The sequence below is a fragment of the Hippocampus zosterae genome, chromosome 9, assembly GCF_025434085.1.
Source record: "Hippocampus zosterae strain Florida chromosome 9, ASM2543408v3, whole genome shotgun sequence".
Taxonomy (NCBI): Eukaryota; Metazoa; Chordata; class Actinopteri; order Syngnathiformes; family Syngnathidae; genus Hippocampus; species Hippocampus zosterae.
Genome location: NC_067459.1, coordinates 18,927,693 through 18,946,497, shown reverse-complemented (window position 1 = coordinate 18,946,497; position 18,805 = coordinate 18,927,693). Strand labels below are relative to the sequence as shown.

The following is an 18,805-nucleotide window of genomic DNA, read 5'->3' as shown; positions in this document are numbered from 1 at the left end:
CGTGATGGTCGAAAATAATCTACGGTTTAGAATTACATCTATTACCGTTATTCTACATCCAATACCGTTATTCTGACAGAACTGCAAATTAAATAATCATAAATGGTTTCTCACTCTTCACTAATTCAATCTGGATCAAACCAGAAAAAAATAATCACATAAGGCCATTATTGCTAATTGATTAATTTCTTTTGGAGTGTGTCTCCAACGCTTTCTTTTAAATTGTATCTTTTTATGTTTTGATTTTTTTTTTCAGGGAAATCAATTCCAAAACTCTAAAAACACTATTTGCAAATGTCAAAATTCCATAAGACATTGCTGCGCACCTGTGCAAATGATAATTATGAAAATAAATTAAAAATACATAATTTCAAATTCCTTCAAGTAAGTGAAAAAACTACATTAAGAACATGTTCATTTCACCCCCACCACACAATTTTATTAGGTCATCTCAACTGTAGGATAAAACTATACTGCAGCGTACACCAGGGTGGATGTTACTTTTCTCGTTTCATCCCGGTCACATGCCTTCTTAAATCCCCACCCCCAGAAAACGCCAGAGGAAATCCTTAAATTTGTGGACTTTTGTTCCCTTGCCGAGCACTTCATTTTAGTGCTTCCTGGAATCGTAAAATTCACAGAAAGAAAAAGGGGGACATGTTCACAGAAGAAAGGGGCGGGGGTACAATTGATTAAAAGCCTGCTGTGTTTAGACAAACCACTAGGGGGCTCTAACACCCAAGGAAAGATTTGATATTCAATCGTCGAGGAAGAGTCCTGACGTCCAATGAAAATACAGGTTATTTTGGTCCTGGCCAATCACTCGCCGGTGTGGAGGGGACGTTAATGAAAGATACGTCCTGGGGGATGAGGGGCGGCACGAGGAGTCAGTGTTTGGTATTAATGAGGTACCATAAGGGAGCGTAAGTAAAACTGACCTGCCGATTTTCAACATGCTTTCTGCGACTTGCGTGTTCACATGGGGCTTGTTTACGTGCGCGCTGGCGAGAAATTTCCACGAAGGACAAAAGTCGTTTGTCGGGAGGCCGCCGAGGGAGTTGAGTGGTGATGAGGAGCGACACACATGGGAGAAGTTGGAGATGTCGGAACGCGGCGCGGCAGGACTGAATGAACACTCATGTCCGAGTTTTCCTGGAGTCGAGTCAGCGCTGTTCAACAACACTCACGCTGTAAGTCTTTTTTTTTTTTAATTCTTAACATCCAGCATAATTATCCGCCCAGTTGTGCTTATACTAACACTTCGAGACCGTTAGCTAAGTCTGTGCAAGTAAAGAAATGAAAAGTTCATCATTTGCAATTTCTTTAGATTTTTTTTTCCGTTTAATCTCTGGCGTTTACAACTGCAACATTACAAAACATTGTCATTATTCTTATTTAATTTTTAATGTTAATAATGTCCAATACAATCCACTAAAATTACGTTTTTACAAAGAAAATAATCTCCAGTTTTGATTGACGTTTTGTGATTCCTGTCTGGGGCCTTTGACACCGGCGTACTGCATAAATTTGAATTATTAACCTTAAATATTAAAGTGAATTTGAGAACATTCTCCCATTTCTTTAACAATAGATGAACTTAAAATCCTTGTTGAAGATTTTGAGTTCAAAAGTGAAACATCTCAACCCTTGTAATTGTAAGAAGATTTGATATGGTTTAATAATAACATCTTTGTCATAAAATGCGTCACTCGTTCATCTGTAATGCAACCTTCTCTGCATCCACTGACAGCAGTGATACTGCAACTGGCAAGTGTTGATTTTGCACGTTCGGTGTCACCGTGAAGGAGGCTTAAATGTAACTTTTTGTGTGTTTTTTTTTGGGGGGGGGGGGGGGGGGGATAAAAACTGTCTTCCTCCCCACTTCCTTTCTGGTCCACTTTGATTCTTTTTCCTCACAATGCTCCAACAGTTTGTAAGATGTAGCTCATCGGCATGAGAAGTGAGGGAAAGCACTCCAAACAATCATGATCGATTAAGCATTTTTATGTGATCCTGAGCATGTTGATAAAGACCTAACCACAAACCAAACCATTAATGATTCCTTTTAATCAAAACGTAATTAATTTTTATCAAAGCATTTGGGGGCACAGTATGGGCAATTTCCCAGGCAGTTGCCTGTGTTCACTTAGTCGCAATTAATCAAACAATAAGATTTATGACGCTAGTTATAGAACTACAGCTGTGTATTACAAATATGACCCTCTCGCGTAGTGAAATAAGTTGGCCACTATATTACAGCACAGTGTCCACATTTTTTCTTTCAAGGCCAGCACACATAAAACTCAAAGGGATGAAAGGGACTCTGATGTTATTAAGTTTTGATTGATTTAACATGTTATAGCTAGGGGGTACGGTGGTCGACTTCCCATGTGGAGTTTGCATGTTCTCCCCATGCCTGTGTGGTTTTTTTTCAGGTATTTCGGTTTCCTGTCACTGTCCAAAAAAAACATGCATGTTAATGGAACACCAAATTGTCCCTCTGTGTGAATAGTTGTTTTGTCTTTGTGTGCTCTGCAATTGGCTGGCGACCAATTCAGGGTGTACCTCGCCTACTTCCTGAAAGACAGCTAGTATAGGATCCAGCACACCCATGACCGACCCTCGCGATGATCAGCGGATTAGAAAATGGATGGATGGATATTAAAACTAGTTTATCCATCCATCCATCCATCTATAGAGTGGTTGGCGCATCGACCTCATGGTGCAGAGCTCGATTCCGGCTTTGGCCTGTGTGGGTTTTCTGCGGATTCTCTGGTTTCTTTCCTCATTCCAAAAACATGCATGGCAGGCTGATAGATCACGCAAAATTGTCCCTTGGTGTGAGTGTGAGCACGGATGGTTTTCGTCTCTGTGTGCCCTGTGATTGGCTGGCAACCGGTTCAGGGTGTCCACCGCCTACTGCCCGAAGACAGCTGGGATATACTCCAGCGCCCCCTGCGGCCCCTAAAGTGGTTTGGAAAATGGATGGGGAGACCGAGTTTTATCCTCTGCTGTTTGTTTAAGGAGTGAAACATCGAAAGTGTGATGATAAATTATCAGGTTATGAGAATTTTCTCTGACACTGATTAGGGTCGCGGGTGAGCTGGAGTCTTCAGTCCAGACCAGTGATTCCCATCATTTATTGCCTCGAGACACACATATTAAGTTTGAAAAAAATCGCATGACACACGACCAAACAAAATTGTCACAAAAAGAAGATAATATGTCATTTTCATGCTTCTCGCCACCTAATAGAAGATCAGCTATTTGTTCTGTCTGTCACTACAAGTTGCTGGCAGCGATAGATGGACAAAGATACATTATTTGGTATTAATACATTATTTTCTCACCAATTCAGTGAAATTTGTTAATTTGCCACTGCACACCGTCGGAGCTCTCACGGCACACTGGTTGGGAATCACTGGACCAGACCACATCCATTCGCAGCCAAGTAGGGATGGTGGGTGGCGTTTTGACAACACAAATGTTCCCGCGGTCTGGTAATTGGAGGTTCTTGGAAGAAGGACCGAGACAAAGACAACACGGTGGTATTCATTGTCCTTCCAAAACCAACTTAACAGCCTCGGTCTTCAATCACACGGACCTTCATTATTGCTTCCAGTGAAGCCAACGCACATCGTCTGTGTTGCAAAAAAATAAAAATAAAAGCGCGAGCTGATTGGCCTTGATGCCCAGAGGAATGTTCGGCGTTACTCGGCTGGTTTAGCTTCCTGTTTGCTCGTGTGTTTGCTCTGTTACCAACGTGGCTGCCTGGGTCACATATTGACGGCATGGAAAGGATTGGTCAAGCTTGCACACAACAACGCCCACCGTCACTCACGTTTTGGGTTGTGAATGGTGTCCTATCAGAGCTGCGCTTATCCATAGTCACACAAGTTTGCGTGAGTCAACTCGATTATCATGGTTCTACTGAAGGAAAAGTAAACTGTCCTATTTTAGTTTGACATTGGCAATCATAAACGGCATAAACCAAAGCAAATATTCATGCATGCAAGACCCCACAAAATCAACAGACAATGATATATATTATGATGTGATATAATATATTCTATACATTCAATAGCCTGACGGCAGTCGGGCTATTGAGTAGAGTAGACGATCCTGAAAACCTGGACTCACCCGCGCTCACCCATTTTTAATATGCTTTTATTTATATTTTATATTGATATGATGATTTTTATATACTTTTAGTCTTCTATTTTGTCTATTTCATAATTTTGCGGCTGTAAATTGGGAATTTCTCCATTGTGAGACAAATAAATGTTTTATTATCTTATTTTGTCTTATATTAGTGGTGTTAAAGTAATCTAGACTTTAAGAGGCTTTGTAATTACTTGTTTCATTTAAACAACTCCAAAAAGATTTCCATTGAAATATATTTCGTTTGATGGACAGTATATGATGTATATTTTTAAAAAAAATGTTGAAGATACATTCTAAATGAGATGAAATGTTTATTTTCCACCTGTTTATTAGACACATGCACGAGTAGTCCTTTTTAATAAATTTAAATCATGTGAATATGATATAATTTGATTTGAACTGACAATATTCACCAGACTCTGACTCATAAATTACTTGATTGAATCTTTGCTCAACTCAAGCACTCAATGCTAATTTTTTAGCCCTTTCTGCTTGAGACTCCAGGGCGAGCTACATTTGCTACCCGAGGACTCAAGACGTCAGGGATACCTGGGCCGGACTAGAGGAATATGTAATAATTTTCCCTCCACCGCCGGAATGTGTGCACACAGACTCTTAACTGTGTTTTTGCCGTGGGTCCTCGTTCTTTCTGTGCAACATTGCAGGCACGCGAGTATGTTTAGGATAGCTGTTAAGCGGAAGAAGACTTGGAGACGATTGGGAAAAGGACTTTGGAAAACGATCATCTCTCACCTTTACAGAAAATGTTAGAAGCATTACAAGAAGAGGAAAAATTACATTTCATAATGAGACATTGCCAAAATCAATGTAAACTAATTAAGCAACCGAATAAGGCAATCGACAGGCAGTGATTTAAAAGATACTGTGCGGATTTCACAGATGCATTCTTGGCCAGGGATTTAAAATCTTTTCTGCGACTGACTGGAAGCCACGATGGAGACTGTGAAAGTGGTGTGATGTGTTCAGATCTCTTAGTCCTGGTTAAAATGCTAGCTGCGCTATTCTGGATGAGCTGCAGCTGTTTAATGTTTTTTGAGGGAAGTTCTGCTAAAAGGCCGAAATGACATTTTTCAATCATGTTGATGTCTTTGAGTTCGTTCAAAGCTGCTTTGGCAACAGTTTTGAAATGGCGGTTGAAAGTCAGATGTGAATCTATTCGCGCTACCTAGTTACGAAGTTGGTCAGTGGATTTGAAAGCCTGAGTTTCAGATGTTTCACCTTCTTCTCTCTACTGCCAATCTGAATAATTTCAGTTTTGTCTTCATTTGTAGAAGACTCTCTCGCATCGAGGTGTTTATTTGCTCTCCACACTGGCACATTCAGTTTTTAGTCACGACCAAATGCTGTCAATTTTGCAACATCACTATTTACAAGACAACAAGTAAATTCTTTTGGCATTTCCCCTGGTTTAGATAGAGCTCATCTCTTGCTTGTCGGTTGTCTCACGGTACCGCAAAGACCAAAAGACTTGTGATGTTATCAAACACGCTTGATGTTGCCGTAAGCCCAAGACGAGGAAAAGACTGATCTAAAACAGCTGAGATTACCAATTTACACAAAACGATCGAGATGACGATAGATAGCACGCTGTGACTCCAGCGAAACTCTAAAACGTCCTTCTGACTTTCAGTTTTTAGTCTGAGACTGTGTATATCGTGGGGTTATAAAGCTAGCAAAAAAAGGATGCTGCTGAGGATGAGTGGGATTCACTGCAGAGGAGGTGAAGAGCTCCCGCTATGACGACATCTGGAAGTGAGTCTTTAAAAGTCCCAGTGAACACCATAAAAAGGCGCTAGATTTGTTGCTAGTCACTTTTTGGGGGGGAAATAAAGAGGCCACTGGAATGCTCTGAATACTGTGTCGAGACAAAGTACTAAGTTGGCAACACTCTCGTAAAAGGTGTCCGGGGACTGCAGAGCACGTTGCGCTAAATACGCGAAGATAACGTGTCTTAGTCCTGCAATGGGAAATTTTCTATTGTTTCAGGAGTAACGATACAGTCATTAGAAAGTCAAACAGCATTACCGACCGTTTCAAATGTTCTTGTTAAATCATTTCACCCTGCGAGTGTTGGTTTTGTGTGGTTTTCATTAAAAAGGACTTTGGCCGTTTTAGTAATGGCTTTTTTTTTTTCCTCTTTCTTTTTGTTGTTGCCTCCTCCTCTCACTCCAAGCCTGTCGTCTATCCCCCCTGGCTGAAAAATGTTGGGGTGGGGGGGGCAGTGGAGAGGTGAAGCTGGGTAGCAGCCAGCTGTTGGAGCAGCACGAAAAGCAGAAGACTTGGGAGGAGGAAAGAGTATAGGAAAGTCGTTCTTTTGTTGAATTTGTGATAAATGTCAGGTCACAAGCCGCCAACGTGCATTTGAATGAACATTGAGATCGTTTCATCATTGGTGAATGGAACCACACCACTTAGCGCTTTGCGTGGCACTTTGAAGGGAGTGATTTACCGTCGAGGTTTCACGCAGACGTTTGTGTGATCTTACACAAGTGCACCCCGTCCTCGCTTTGTGTGATGTGGTCCAACTTGAGAGCGTCGGTGTGTTAGATCAGAGGCCTGTGTTTGACCTCCTCTTCTGATGTTTTACGTGCGCAAACATTGGCGGGGCGCAAAGGTCAACGCTCAGACCGAGAGGGAACAAGCCGCTCATTGTGTCAGCGGCCGACCTCTGTCGGAGGACTTCATCAGGCACCCTCCCACTGCCAAGCGGTCCCGGTGTTCTGTGTGTGGGTACGGGCATATTTTTTTTATAATTTTGGTGACTCACCAGTGAAATGTTAGGATTTAAGATCATTTGAGAGCTCATCCTATAAGAGTCAACATTGGCTTTCAGTGAAATGTAGCTGGTTAAATCATCACTTGGAGAATGGAGACTTTTAGCTGAGCCACCTTGTAAATGTTCCTGCTGGTTCAATATAAAACAGGAGTGAAAGCAACTGACAGGAACGTTGGTCAAGATGCAGAGAGAAGATACAGTAGATCGTGAAAGTTGTTGAAATGCAGTGACTCTGCAACTGCTTTACAATCAATAAATACATTGAAAAAAAAGGATTTTGCGGTATTTATTGCAATACTGTAATGTGAGGCCCACTTGGGGGTTGCCATCCCCACGTTTGTGACTTTTTGAGTGTGTACGGTTCGAAAAGGCACAGCCTTACCTGTTGAGCGAGAGTTGGGTGGCTGTTATTAGCCAGTCTCCTTGTTCAGTGACTCGGCGTTAATTTTGACCGTCGGCAACAAGTGTATAAATAGTTTTTTTTTCTACTCGCCTCATGTTTAGTTAACTGATTGAATAAGAATAAGAAAACCTTTATTCGACTCACAATGGTGTTGACAGTGGTCTGGCGCGACATCACATTCTAGCTAACGACGCTCGGCTTGATTCCAGTTGCTAACATCAACAATCACACCTTCTGTTTACAACTCTCAGTGTGCTGCTGTGTTACACATAATGCTTAATTTTTGTTGCTAAGTGTGAAATGATCCCAAATTTTGGACTTCTGTTATTTATGGATTCTTTCCTCCTGCCTCGCTGCCATCACACCAGTTGATTTTTTTTTTGACACAAAATGGTGTGTGCAAACGCAGTACCATGAGTCCCTATGGAACAATTAGATTTTGATTTCACCAATTTTGTAATTGAATTATTTCAGGTTAATCGTGTGCGGTGACATTGACCGCATGGTGTCAGATAAGTGATTGATTTTTCACGGTTTGTTACGTTTGCACGACCCCGATGAGTTACGATTGAGAGGTGATCTCAGTTGAATGACACTTGGAACAGTGAACGTGTGATGTATTAAGGTGATGGAAAGTAATGTTAATAAAGTTTGCATCGGGCCTGTTGGCGGGCCCTTTTCCGTCCGAGAGAACTTGTCCTGTGGCTTCATAGTACCCTCGACCACCTTTATAAATATTATTGCCAACCTTTAAAAGAAGTAAGAAGGCGGGCAACTTACTCGCGCTAAAATAAATAAATAAATAAATAAAAAGGATCATTGCCAGACTTGTTGCTTGAATCCCCCCCAGACACTTGAAGGCAACTCTGGATGAGTAAACTGGGACGTTGTCCGTTGCCAAGATGGTCATTAGTCTGTATGTTATGCAAGAAGGAGCTTTAGATTCAGAGCACTATAAACCCTTCTTGGACCAAATATCTGAATTGTAAACATTTACATTCGCTCTGAAGAGCGTAACAAGTCATTGGTACAGCCTGCTGCGGAGCGTGTGAGTGCGTCTTTGTTCCCGCTGTGCTCTGGGACGTAACCGATTGTTTCCTTGTCTGGCTGCAGCTTTGTCATTTAGTCGAATGTAGGTCGCACTACACACACACACTCGCATAAACAGAAATTCCAGAAATGTGTACGGCCGGGACTGTATTTTCCAAGCTATCATGGAAAGTGCCCACATCTTCTGGCGTCCGTGAGATGTTTTGCATAGATGATGAGAGTACATTTCTTTAATTTGTTTTCTTTCTTCCTGCAGTTCAACTTCAAAGTGAGGACCATGGGCTCCCTGTCACTTGCTTGGGTGGGAGATGAAACAGGGGTGAGTCTGCTTGAATGGCAGCCAGTCGGTTTATCAAATGGACAGTGGAACCTTCCGTGTTGAGCACAAATACAGTCAAACCTCGGTTTCCGAACATCTCTGTTATCAACCAAATCGGATTTCGACCAGAAAATTCTAGATTTTTACGCCTCAGATTACGACCGAAAACCGGTTTTCGACCAAGTGACGCTTCCTTGTGTTGTTCACTGTGAGCAGGCATGTTTGTTGTGATTTACGCAACTCTGACTCTTTTTTTTTGTTATTTCTGCATAGTGTATTAGCCCTTGATCATGGGCTAATAAAATAATTTCAGATTTCGAACAAATGGCTTTTCGAACAGCCTTCTGGAACAGATTATAGTCGAAAACCAAAGTACCGAACATGAAAACGAAGACGGGCTAACATTCCATTGTACAGTTCATTCTTTCATTTTCTGTGGTCACTTCAGTTATACTGTGCTGAGTGGCCGGGATGTCTACATCACATGGCAATTTACTGAAAAATGTATTTCCAGTTCTTTGGTTATTATCTCACATGTTGGTGTCACTCGGCCTGTCCACAACATTTACATCTTCAAATTTGGACCCGTCACTCATGTCACAAGATGTTTTTCCCTGCCAGGTGATTCTGGTGTTGACCACATTCCAGGTGCCTTTGTTCATGATGCGATTTGGCCAGTCCAACCTCTACAGGAGGTGAGCGCGACACTAAATATGGACACAAAGGAACAGATTTTTTTTTTTGGTGCCATAACTGCGTGAATGGAATGCATCTTTTGTCAGTGAAGACTACGGGAAGACGTTCACTGATGTGACCCACCTGATCAACCACACCTTCATCCAGACAGAGTTTGGCATTGCTGTCAGTCCTGATCACTCTGGCAAGGTGCTTCTCCGAAAAAGTTGTTCATTTTGGTATTGTGAATCGCTTGCAATCTTGGTTGAATAACTATTGGACAGTTTGTAAGGTACCCCTGCACAAAGTGATACAATCAAATAAGATTTATTCAAAAATCTGCCTTCAAATTGATAAAAATGCTAAATTTTGATAAGATGTCGGATACTAATGAAACTACTGGTTATTGTTATTATTGTGGTTGCAATTATAATAATAATACATTTTATTTGTGGGCGCCTTTCTAAGAACTCGTGGACACCTTACAACAAGCAGTTAAAAACACAAATACGATGTTAAAAACAACATAAAATATTTGGTTAATGTTTGTATATGGATTTACATGAACTAACCCAACCCTCTAAAATCTTTACTTTCAGAAAAAAAAGATGTAAATTGAAATACACAGTTGGACATTTTGCATGTTTTCTTTCAGGTGATCCTGACGGCTGATGTGTCCGAAACTGGGGGATTTCGACTATTTCGCTCACGGAACTTTGGCCGGATCTTTGAGACATCAGAACTACCTTTTGAGCCCTTAATTCAGATGCTGTACAACCCTGGAGACTGCAACATACTTGTGACTCTCAGCATCAGGGTAGCCGCAATCTCATCTGCTCATAAATTGAAAGCACGCGCGTTCAATGGGATCAATGCATTTGATTGATTTGCATTCATAAGACAATCACCAGTAGCACATGCTGAAGTAGGCACAATGGAATAGTTAAAAGATGACACTTAACTACACGATGACCCGTTTCTCCTCCCGACAGTTGGATTTGTGGCTGTCAGAGGATTTTGGCGCCACCTGGCGGAAGATTCATGACAGTGTTTGTCTCGTCAGATGGTGAGAATTGTCACTTTTATCCAGATTAGGTATTTGGGAAACAAAATAAAGCGAGTCACATCAGTAAATGATCTGAATAAATCTCAGAATGAAATTAATTTCAGTGTAATTAATCATACACTATAATTATGAACATGCGACATTTAACCTCTGATAATGTGAACAAAAACCGAGAATGGGTAATGCTCTTTGCTTTTCTTTAAGGCAGATTGTTTTGCATGGGGCCCACTAAATTCTACAATTGTACTATAATTCGTGTCTGGCTAGTCCAAGGATGAATAAGACGTATCAATTGTTTGTCACTTTTATTCTGAATGATTAAAGCCACATCAAAAAAATGTAATCATCCAATCACTGACATTGCGGCAGTCTTGTCTAAGTCGGTTTCCTCAAGACATTCTTGTTTGTGTTTATATGCGTTCCTTGTCCTGCGTTGTTATTCCAGCTGCGCACAATTTGCAGCGCTTGCCCAACTAGGGCAGCATTTACGACCCGATTTAACATGAGGTTGTGGTGTCAACCTGCGGTTGTATTCATTGCATTGTGGGAGCATTGCGATTGCGCCGTCTAACCGCAGCTGTCATTTTGGCCTCTAAATGGCGTGCCGAGAGATGCAACGCAGACTTCTGTTGGACTGCGTCGTGAGTCAGCAACATTTCTTTTTTCAATTTATAGATACTATCCAGCCCAATTTCCAAGAAAACGTTGCTTCCCTTTTCCCTGCGTATAGTTAGACAGCACTTGGATTACAGCCTGGAATGGTTGTTTGCCGTAAAGAAACCACAAATTTCATCTCTCTGATTTTAACGCAGACAACTGCGCAACGTTGCAAAATGTTGACAACCCGAAGTTCATTCTTCATCCTATTTCTTGTTCTCACGTACAGGGGTGCGAAGAATAGCATTTACTTCACGACAAACTACAACGGATCATGCAGTAAGTGTTGTCTTTCTTTCTCTCTCTCTCTCTCACACACACACACACACACATGAAATTGAAATGAATTATAAGGCCGCCTTGTATCTGCCAGATGACAAAGGAATGTTGGAGTTAAGGAAAACGGTAGACTACGGCAAAAGCTTCCAGACGATCGCAACTCGAGTTTACTCGTTCGTGCTGGGGGGACGTTTTGTTTTTGCCTCCATCATGACTGGAAAGGTGAACATCTACAACATCTGACTCTTTTGTTCCTAGTGTCACAAGTTCTGACCTAACATTGACCATTTGCGAGGTTTTAACAGTGTCATTGTGTGTGTGAGAAATGTGGAAAAATATGGTACATTGATTTGTTTAATTTGTATTCTTCATGCATTTATTTTACTTTTGTTTAGGGCACGGAGCGCATAATCCACGTTTCAGTGAATGGAGGAGAAGCGTGGAACATAGCTCAGCTTCCCGCAGTCAACCACGAGCAGTTTTATTCAATCCTGGCAGCCAATGAAAACATGATATTCATGCATGTGGATGACCCCGAAGGTCAGAACTATGTTGCTGATTCATAATTGCGATCAAATACAAAGCAAATGGCTCGTTGCTACGACGGAGACCAATTCGACATAGTATAGTGTCCAAAGGTTTTATTTGTGTGTGTTTCCCAGACTCGGGGATTGGAACGATCTATGTGTCTGATGACAGAGGAACCGTGTTCTCAAAGTCACTGGAGCGCCATCTCTACACCACCACAGGAAGTGACACTGACTTCACCACCATTACGTCACTCAGGGGTGTTTACATGACCAGTGTACTTTCAGAGGGTAAGCCGGCGCACTTATTGACATTGTGGGAAGGAGTGTTTGGGAACAGCCTTGTGCAGGAACCATAAAAGATATGAACAAACAAAGTTAATGAGCACTTTTTATTCCCCCAAAAGAACATTGAAGATTGTTTTTTTTTTTAAATTAGCCGCCAAAATTATTTGCGTCATTCATTGTGTAAAATTTTCCTTTTCAAATATATATATATATATTTGGGGGGGGGGGGTTCCAATTTCCGGTCTGTCAAGTGAATCTCAAAGAAACGGCTTTTATCACAGTTGCTCATTTTGGTCAGTCAGAATCCTAAAGACCATCATTTTCTGAAAAGGCACCGTAATTATTAACATGACACACGTTAGAGTACGGCCCACTGCCAGTGGTGAAAAGTCATAAATGTATGACTAATGTGATCCAAAGAAATGTATCGGCAATATCTGAGTAGTTACGTTATTCACAAAGAGGGAGCCAACCCTTACACATGGTAACGCTTTCCTCTGCTGGGTCTAACGAAAAAAAATTATTGATCACGACAACATTTAATTGGCCCTTGAGGTACCCCTCCAATGATGGAAATTGTAGTCATTTTTGTGTAATGCTGCTAATTAACAAAATTAACAAGCAAAGCAGTCGTGTCATTCAAAACCTCACAATGGCATTAAAAAAAAAGAGTTGGAGATTTTGAAGCTTTTTCAAAATAAATTGTTGTCATTAAAACTCATTCAGTACCAGCCAATTTCTGAAAAGACGTTTAAAAACGTCTTTGGGAGTAAATAAGTTAAAGGACTCAAACATACATAACAACTTGTGTCTATGTAGATGGAACTGTGGAGACAATGATCACCTTCGACCAAGGAGCGCGATGGCAGTTACTGCGCCGGCCACAAAACAGCCATTGTGACACTGAAACCTCCACCAACCGGCCAAACAGAGTGAGCGAGTAACTCGACGACTCCCGAAAATGCAAACGGGCGACACCCAACTAGCCGTGTTCCACTTCCACTTGTGTCTTTACAGTGTCGACTCCACATCCACTCCACTTTCAGCACAGCCATGAAGATGAATGTCCCCATGTTGCCGCTCTCGCAGCCGAGTGCAGTGGGCCTCATTCTTGCTCATGGTATCGAACACCCGGAGAACTTTCTGAATGAGATTTGGTCTTATTTCCCATAACACGTTCCCCTCTTCAGGCAGCGTGGGGGATGGCGAGTCGGCTGTCACGCCCGACGTTTACATATCGGACGACGGCGGCTACTCGTGGTCGCTGTCCCTTACTGGTCCTCATCATTACGCTATACTGGACTCCGGGGCTCTTCTTGTGGCGGTGGAGCACACCAACTTCCCCGTCAATCAAATCAAGTGAGGAGAGATGCGGCCCAGCAATTGGCATTCATCTGCAGGACTCCTCACTCGAGGTCTGTTGTCCCTTCAATCCAGGTTTTCCACCGATGAAGGACGGTGCTGGCGCACATATAACTTTACCAGTGACCGTTTCCACTTCAGCGGAATGGACAGCGAACCGGGCTCCCGCTCCTTGAACGTCAGCCTGTGGGGCTACAGAAATGACTTTACCAAATGGGTGGTGATCACCATTGACTTCAGGAATCTCCTCAGCCGAGATTGTGAGCGATTACGTGAAAAGATTGAGCAAGAAGGTGGTTGTGTTTTGGGCAAGACTGCTTATACACTGCGAGTGTACGTGCAGGTAACGACGCGGACTACGTGCCGTGGTTGGCGCACTCTGCCGAACCCGACCGCTCCACTGACGGCTGTGTGTTAGGCTACAAGGAGACCTTCCTACGCTTGAGGAAAGACTCTGCCTGCTGGAACGGGAGGCGGTTCAGTGGCAGGCAGCGTCTGTCTCCTTGCGCTTGTACACTGGATGATTATCAATGGTACTGCATGTCGCCATCTATGGACAATTTTTTCTTTTTCTTTTTAGCCCAAGTTTGGGTGACCGTTATCACTCCAAAAAAAGTATTTTCAATTCCAGAGTATAGTCCTCTTACCAGTCCTTGTTGACGCTGGTAGAGTTATTCCCTCGCTTCTGTGTTCTTTTGTCGATGATGGAAATCATGGCTTTTTTGGCACACTTTATGTGGGGAATCACTGCTTTGAAACACATTTGACTCTGCTTTGTCCCATAGTGACTTTGGATACTTCCGACCTGAGAACAGTTCAGAGTGTGTGGAGCAGGAGGAGATGAAGAATCATCCTCTGGAGTTTTGTCTCAATGGAACCACTGAAGAGCTGCAGACCAGTGGGTGAGTATCTCTTGTTGCTGTTTTTTTTAAAATTTTTTTTTAACAACAAACCAAAAAGGCAGTAGCGCAATTCAAAATTTACAATGCTCATTGCAAAACATTAGTTGTCTCCACAATAAAGACAATAGCAGGTTTTCACATAAAATAATCCATCAGTCTCAGTTGTGTTTTTACATTTAATGTTGTATTATTGTCTTCCGTTTAAGTTACCGGAAGATTCCAGGAGACCTGTGCACTGGTGGTTTCCAGCCTGTAAGAAAGGAGACTGACCTGAGGAGGAGGTGCACCAGTGATGCTCTTCATCCATTTTCTCTGGTTGGTGCCACTCATTTTAACCCTTGGGTCCTTCAAATGGAAAAAAACCCTAAGTTACGCATTTTACAATTTTTGTAATGATGTATTTTGTGTTATACAAATATATATTTTTTTTCAAACACTCAAAATGTTCAGAGGCATCTGTGCTATCCATACATATATAGTTTTTATTAGTTCTTTGGGATTTTATATTCTTTATTTTTTGCAAAAGGAAAAAAAAAATTGTCTGGAGGTCCCAACCAAGCCCTACTAACAATCCCGACCGGACGTGTTCATGTAAAATGCATTGGTTTGAAGCCTCCTGCAAAAAGGCAAACTCATTTGCGATCTTCTGGCCCCACCTAAAAGTTGCACAATTGGAATGACCTCAACCCAACAATGTGGCATGCATACGTCTGTCCAAGCGAAAACAAAGCGATTGATGTAAAAATCGCGTGAAATGCATGTTTACACATTAGGTTTACAATGCATTCAAAAATATGAATTATAATAGGTCTCTATGGTGCAAAATATGTAAATTGTAAAGATTACGGAATCAAAACCTTTATTATTGCTGCAATGCCTGATAATTATCAGCCGGTGACGTCATGAAATTTAGGCCATTTTAGAACCCCCCCATACGTTTCAGCTCTCTCGTGTTTTTCCGAATGCCTTTGCCTTTGATTCAAAGACATAATTTTACATTTATCGCAAGCGGTGGACTACGAGGGTTAATTAAAATGAAATACTCTAATGTTCTGTCTGCAGCACGCACAACACCATGCATGTTGTCTTGTGACAGTTACAATCCGTGTTTCCTCCAGTTCTAGCCTTTGCTCTAAAAGACCGCCTTTGTCAATGAATTATTACCAAATGAACATCCTGGTGGCATTTTGAGTCAGATTTATTTATTTTTTAAACATCCCCTTAAATAAAAGTTGTATCTTTAGTGAATACCTGATACTTGCTGCTGTCAACCAAACCTCGGATAAAATCTATACAGTTCTTGTTGACTTTGAAACTTGGCTTGTGGCCGACGTGTGCACATTTTGAGCATGGCGTCTCTGATCCACTGGTTAGGGGACACTTTAATTCTCTCCTCTTTCATCTCAAACTGCTTTAAACAGAGCGTGTGACGGAAGGGTGGTTAGGACTGCACGACTGTCCGTGTTTTATGTTACGTGTTGTGTTTATTATTTTACTTTGTTAACTGATTTGTTAAGCGCTTTGTTACAGCTGCCGCTGTTGTGAAAGCGCTATATAAATCGGCTTGTTTTGTATTGTATATCAGTATACAACAGATGAGTAAATACAGTAAACGCCCCTTGTGGCTATTTTAGGAACTACAGTATATTTTTATTAAATTCAAGTTTTAGGCAACGTGATATGAAAAATTCAGTCTTCATATTCTGTTCCTGCCTTTCTGTCAGACGGAAAGCGATGCGTCGAATGCTGCGATCATTGCCGTGGTTGTCATAGCCATGCTTCTGATGAGCGCTGTCGTGGGCGTGTGGGTGGTCAAGAAATACATCTGCGGTGGACGGTCAGTCAGCTACGTTTCCGCTGTAGGCCATTACACGTTATTTTCCCACACCTCTTAATATGTGGTGATGTCTTTGTCAGGTTCCTTGTGCAACGCTACTCTGTCATGAGAGAACACGCCGAAGCTAACAAAATAGAAGGGGTTGATGACGTTGACGCCGAGTACATGGAAACGGGAACACATGGAGCACATTGCAATGAGGATTCAGATCAGGTATCTCAGACACTGTGAAATTTCCCATTTTTGTAATTTAAAGTCTTTTCTGGGGTTTGTTTTTCCTCTCAGGACCTCTTGGAATAAATTGGACATTTTGACCCCCTCCACTCCTCACTGATGCCTGCTTGTCCCACAAGCTGATTAAAATCTGTTTCTCAATTTTTGCTACCCCCTGGTGACTGGAAGATGCAACAGCAGCGGGTAGAATGATCACATGGTTGAGGTTCCCACACAGACAAGACCACAGCGACAAACCAATTGAATGTTGAGGGGTGGGGGTGCGAAAACTCGGCACAGAACAAAAGAAAGGCTCTGAAGTTCCAGCAGAGCTTGAATTGGTTCTGTCAGGATGTTGGAGTGTCAAATTGTGCTGTAAGAGACAGCGTTTGACATTTGACAATGCACTCAGAGGAATTTGAGATGTTTCAGCTTCCAGTGTTATGGAACAATCAAGTAATAGAATACAGCTACGGAGAAAAAAAATCCTAAATATAATTACTTTTTCCATCTTCAAAATATTTTTATATTCCGTACGTTTAAAACTTGTGCATTAATATACCGTAGTCATGTACAAACGACGTTCCGATGTGCAGTTTCACGTCATGCGGGCTGTGGTATTTTGTTTTTGTTTTTTTCTTTATCGACAGCTAAGCTGTTTAATTTGTGTGTGTGTGTGTGTTGTATTTTTTTACATTCCTCCCCACCCCCTCCCAAAACAAGCACTTTTGATTTGAATAACATCTGTGAGCAGTGGCATTTAAATGTCCTCTCCCATCGTGTCATGATTTTTCACTTTTGACTGAAGACAGTTGAGCTTTTAAAATAATCACGTTGGGGAATGCACTTTAGATGTCACTCTTTTAGCGCACACTGTTTGCTTGTATTGTATGAAGCTAAAACTACTACATATATATTCTTACAATGACGCACCCTAAATGTCAGTAAAACAGTCCTATCCAGTTAGTCCAGTTTACTCTTATTCTCCGTCACATATAAAAACCATGCAATTCAATTAAATACAAATCAGAAATGGGAAGAAGAAAAATATGCTGGTGTGCCAGTCCAGTATGAAGTTTGGAATTAATGTTCAAATCAATCGTTCTTTGAAGCTTGGAAACGCAAAGCATCACAATGTTAGATATTTTAGCTCCCCATTTTTGTCTAGTGAAAACATAAGACTTGAATTAATTGCCAAAGCACTTTTATGGTTATGTTTTCTAATTGTAGAGATAAATCCACCATAGCCTAGCAATTAAAATGAAGGCAATACTAACTCCAAAACGCTACTTGAAAATTATTTTTAAAGAAAACATACCGATTTATTGTTATACTGTGTATATCGATAGATATGGTTGTGTATTTTATATTTCCCCACATCAGTTAACGTGTGTCATGATATTAAAGTGGATGCAGGTACAAATAAGATAAGCAAGTCTCAACTGTTTTGTTGTTATTCATACTGGTACACTTCATCCTGTATATGCATATATTTTTATATAATATGTACATCTCATAATAAGCGCTGAAATTTAACATACAGGCAAGGATTGCCTCTTTTTGTAGAGGTGATTAAGATCCCAGCAGATAAGCTATATGCTGTAGAATTGGCCTCGTAGACAGGCATATTCTCAAGGACTGTTTGTCAGGTATGAGAGCAACTACACATGCTTGATGTCTCCATATACTCGATAGGTATTTACTGGAGTTCATGATTAATATTTTTGTACTGTATCTACACGTCTGTGAAAAAACACATTCTTGCCACATACATAATACATGGTACCATGCTCCTATTGCAGTAGTCTATTTGAATTGAGACCGTCATGTTTTCTTGACATTGCTGTGATAAGACCAGTGAGGAAGCATATTTGAATGAAACATTTCTCATAGTACAGATTGGTTAACATTTGGATGTCTTTTTTGAATTATATTCTTGATGAATTAAATGTCTCTTTAAAATACATTTTGTACTCTTGATTTTGTTTGGTCTCAACTTTATCTTTTTTAATGCGCTTTAAAACAGCCATTGCTTCATACAAGGTGCTGTATATGGAGGAGCCATCTGATTCCGGGCGGGGTGCAACTCAAATGTGCTTCACATAATTAAAACGGGAACATTTAAAAGCATTTACAAAGAATTAAATCAATTTAAAAGCAAAGTAAAAAAAGATTACTAAAATAACGTCCATTGCAAGAACATTTTGGACAATTTAAAAAGACCTTACTCCATAGTATAGTTTTTTGGTAGCATTTACATTTGTGA

General features: G+C 41.1%; 1 protein-coding gene across 1 annotated transcript; it reads left to right on the top strand.

Moving 5' to 3' along the window:
- Positions 1-828: 828 nt before the first annotated feature.
- LOC127607356 (sortilin-like) lies at positions 829-18,503 on the top strand. Its single transcript, XM_052075572.1, has 20 exons — positions 829-1,190; positions 8,671-8,733; positions 9,355-9,428; positions 9,516-9,618; positions 10,064-10,225; positions 10,401-10,474; positions 11,361-11,410; positions 11,505-11,632; positions 11,806-11,950; positions 12,073-12,228; positions 13,045-13,157; positions 13,243-13,345; positions 13,416-13,584; positions 13,663-13,847; positions 13,931-14,120; positions 14,373-14,489; positions 14,696-14,804; positions 16,214-16,326; positions 16,407-16,539; positions 16,612-18,503. The coding sequence occupies exons 1-20, from the start codon at positions 954-956 to the stop codon at positions 16,624-16,626; spliced, it is 2,439 nt and encodes an 812-aa protein (XP_051931532.1). The 5' UTR covers positions 829-953; the 3' UTR covers positions 16,627-18,503.
- Positions 18,504-18,805: the final 302 nt, after the last annotated feature.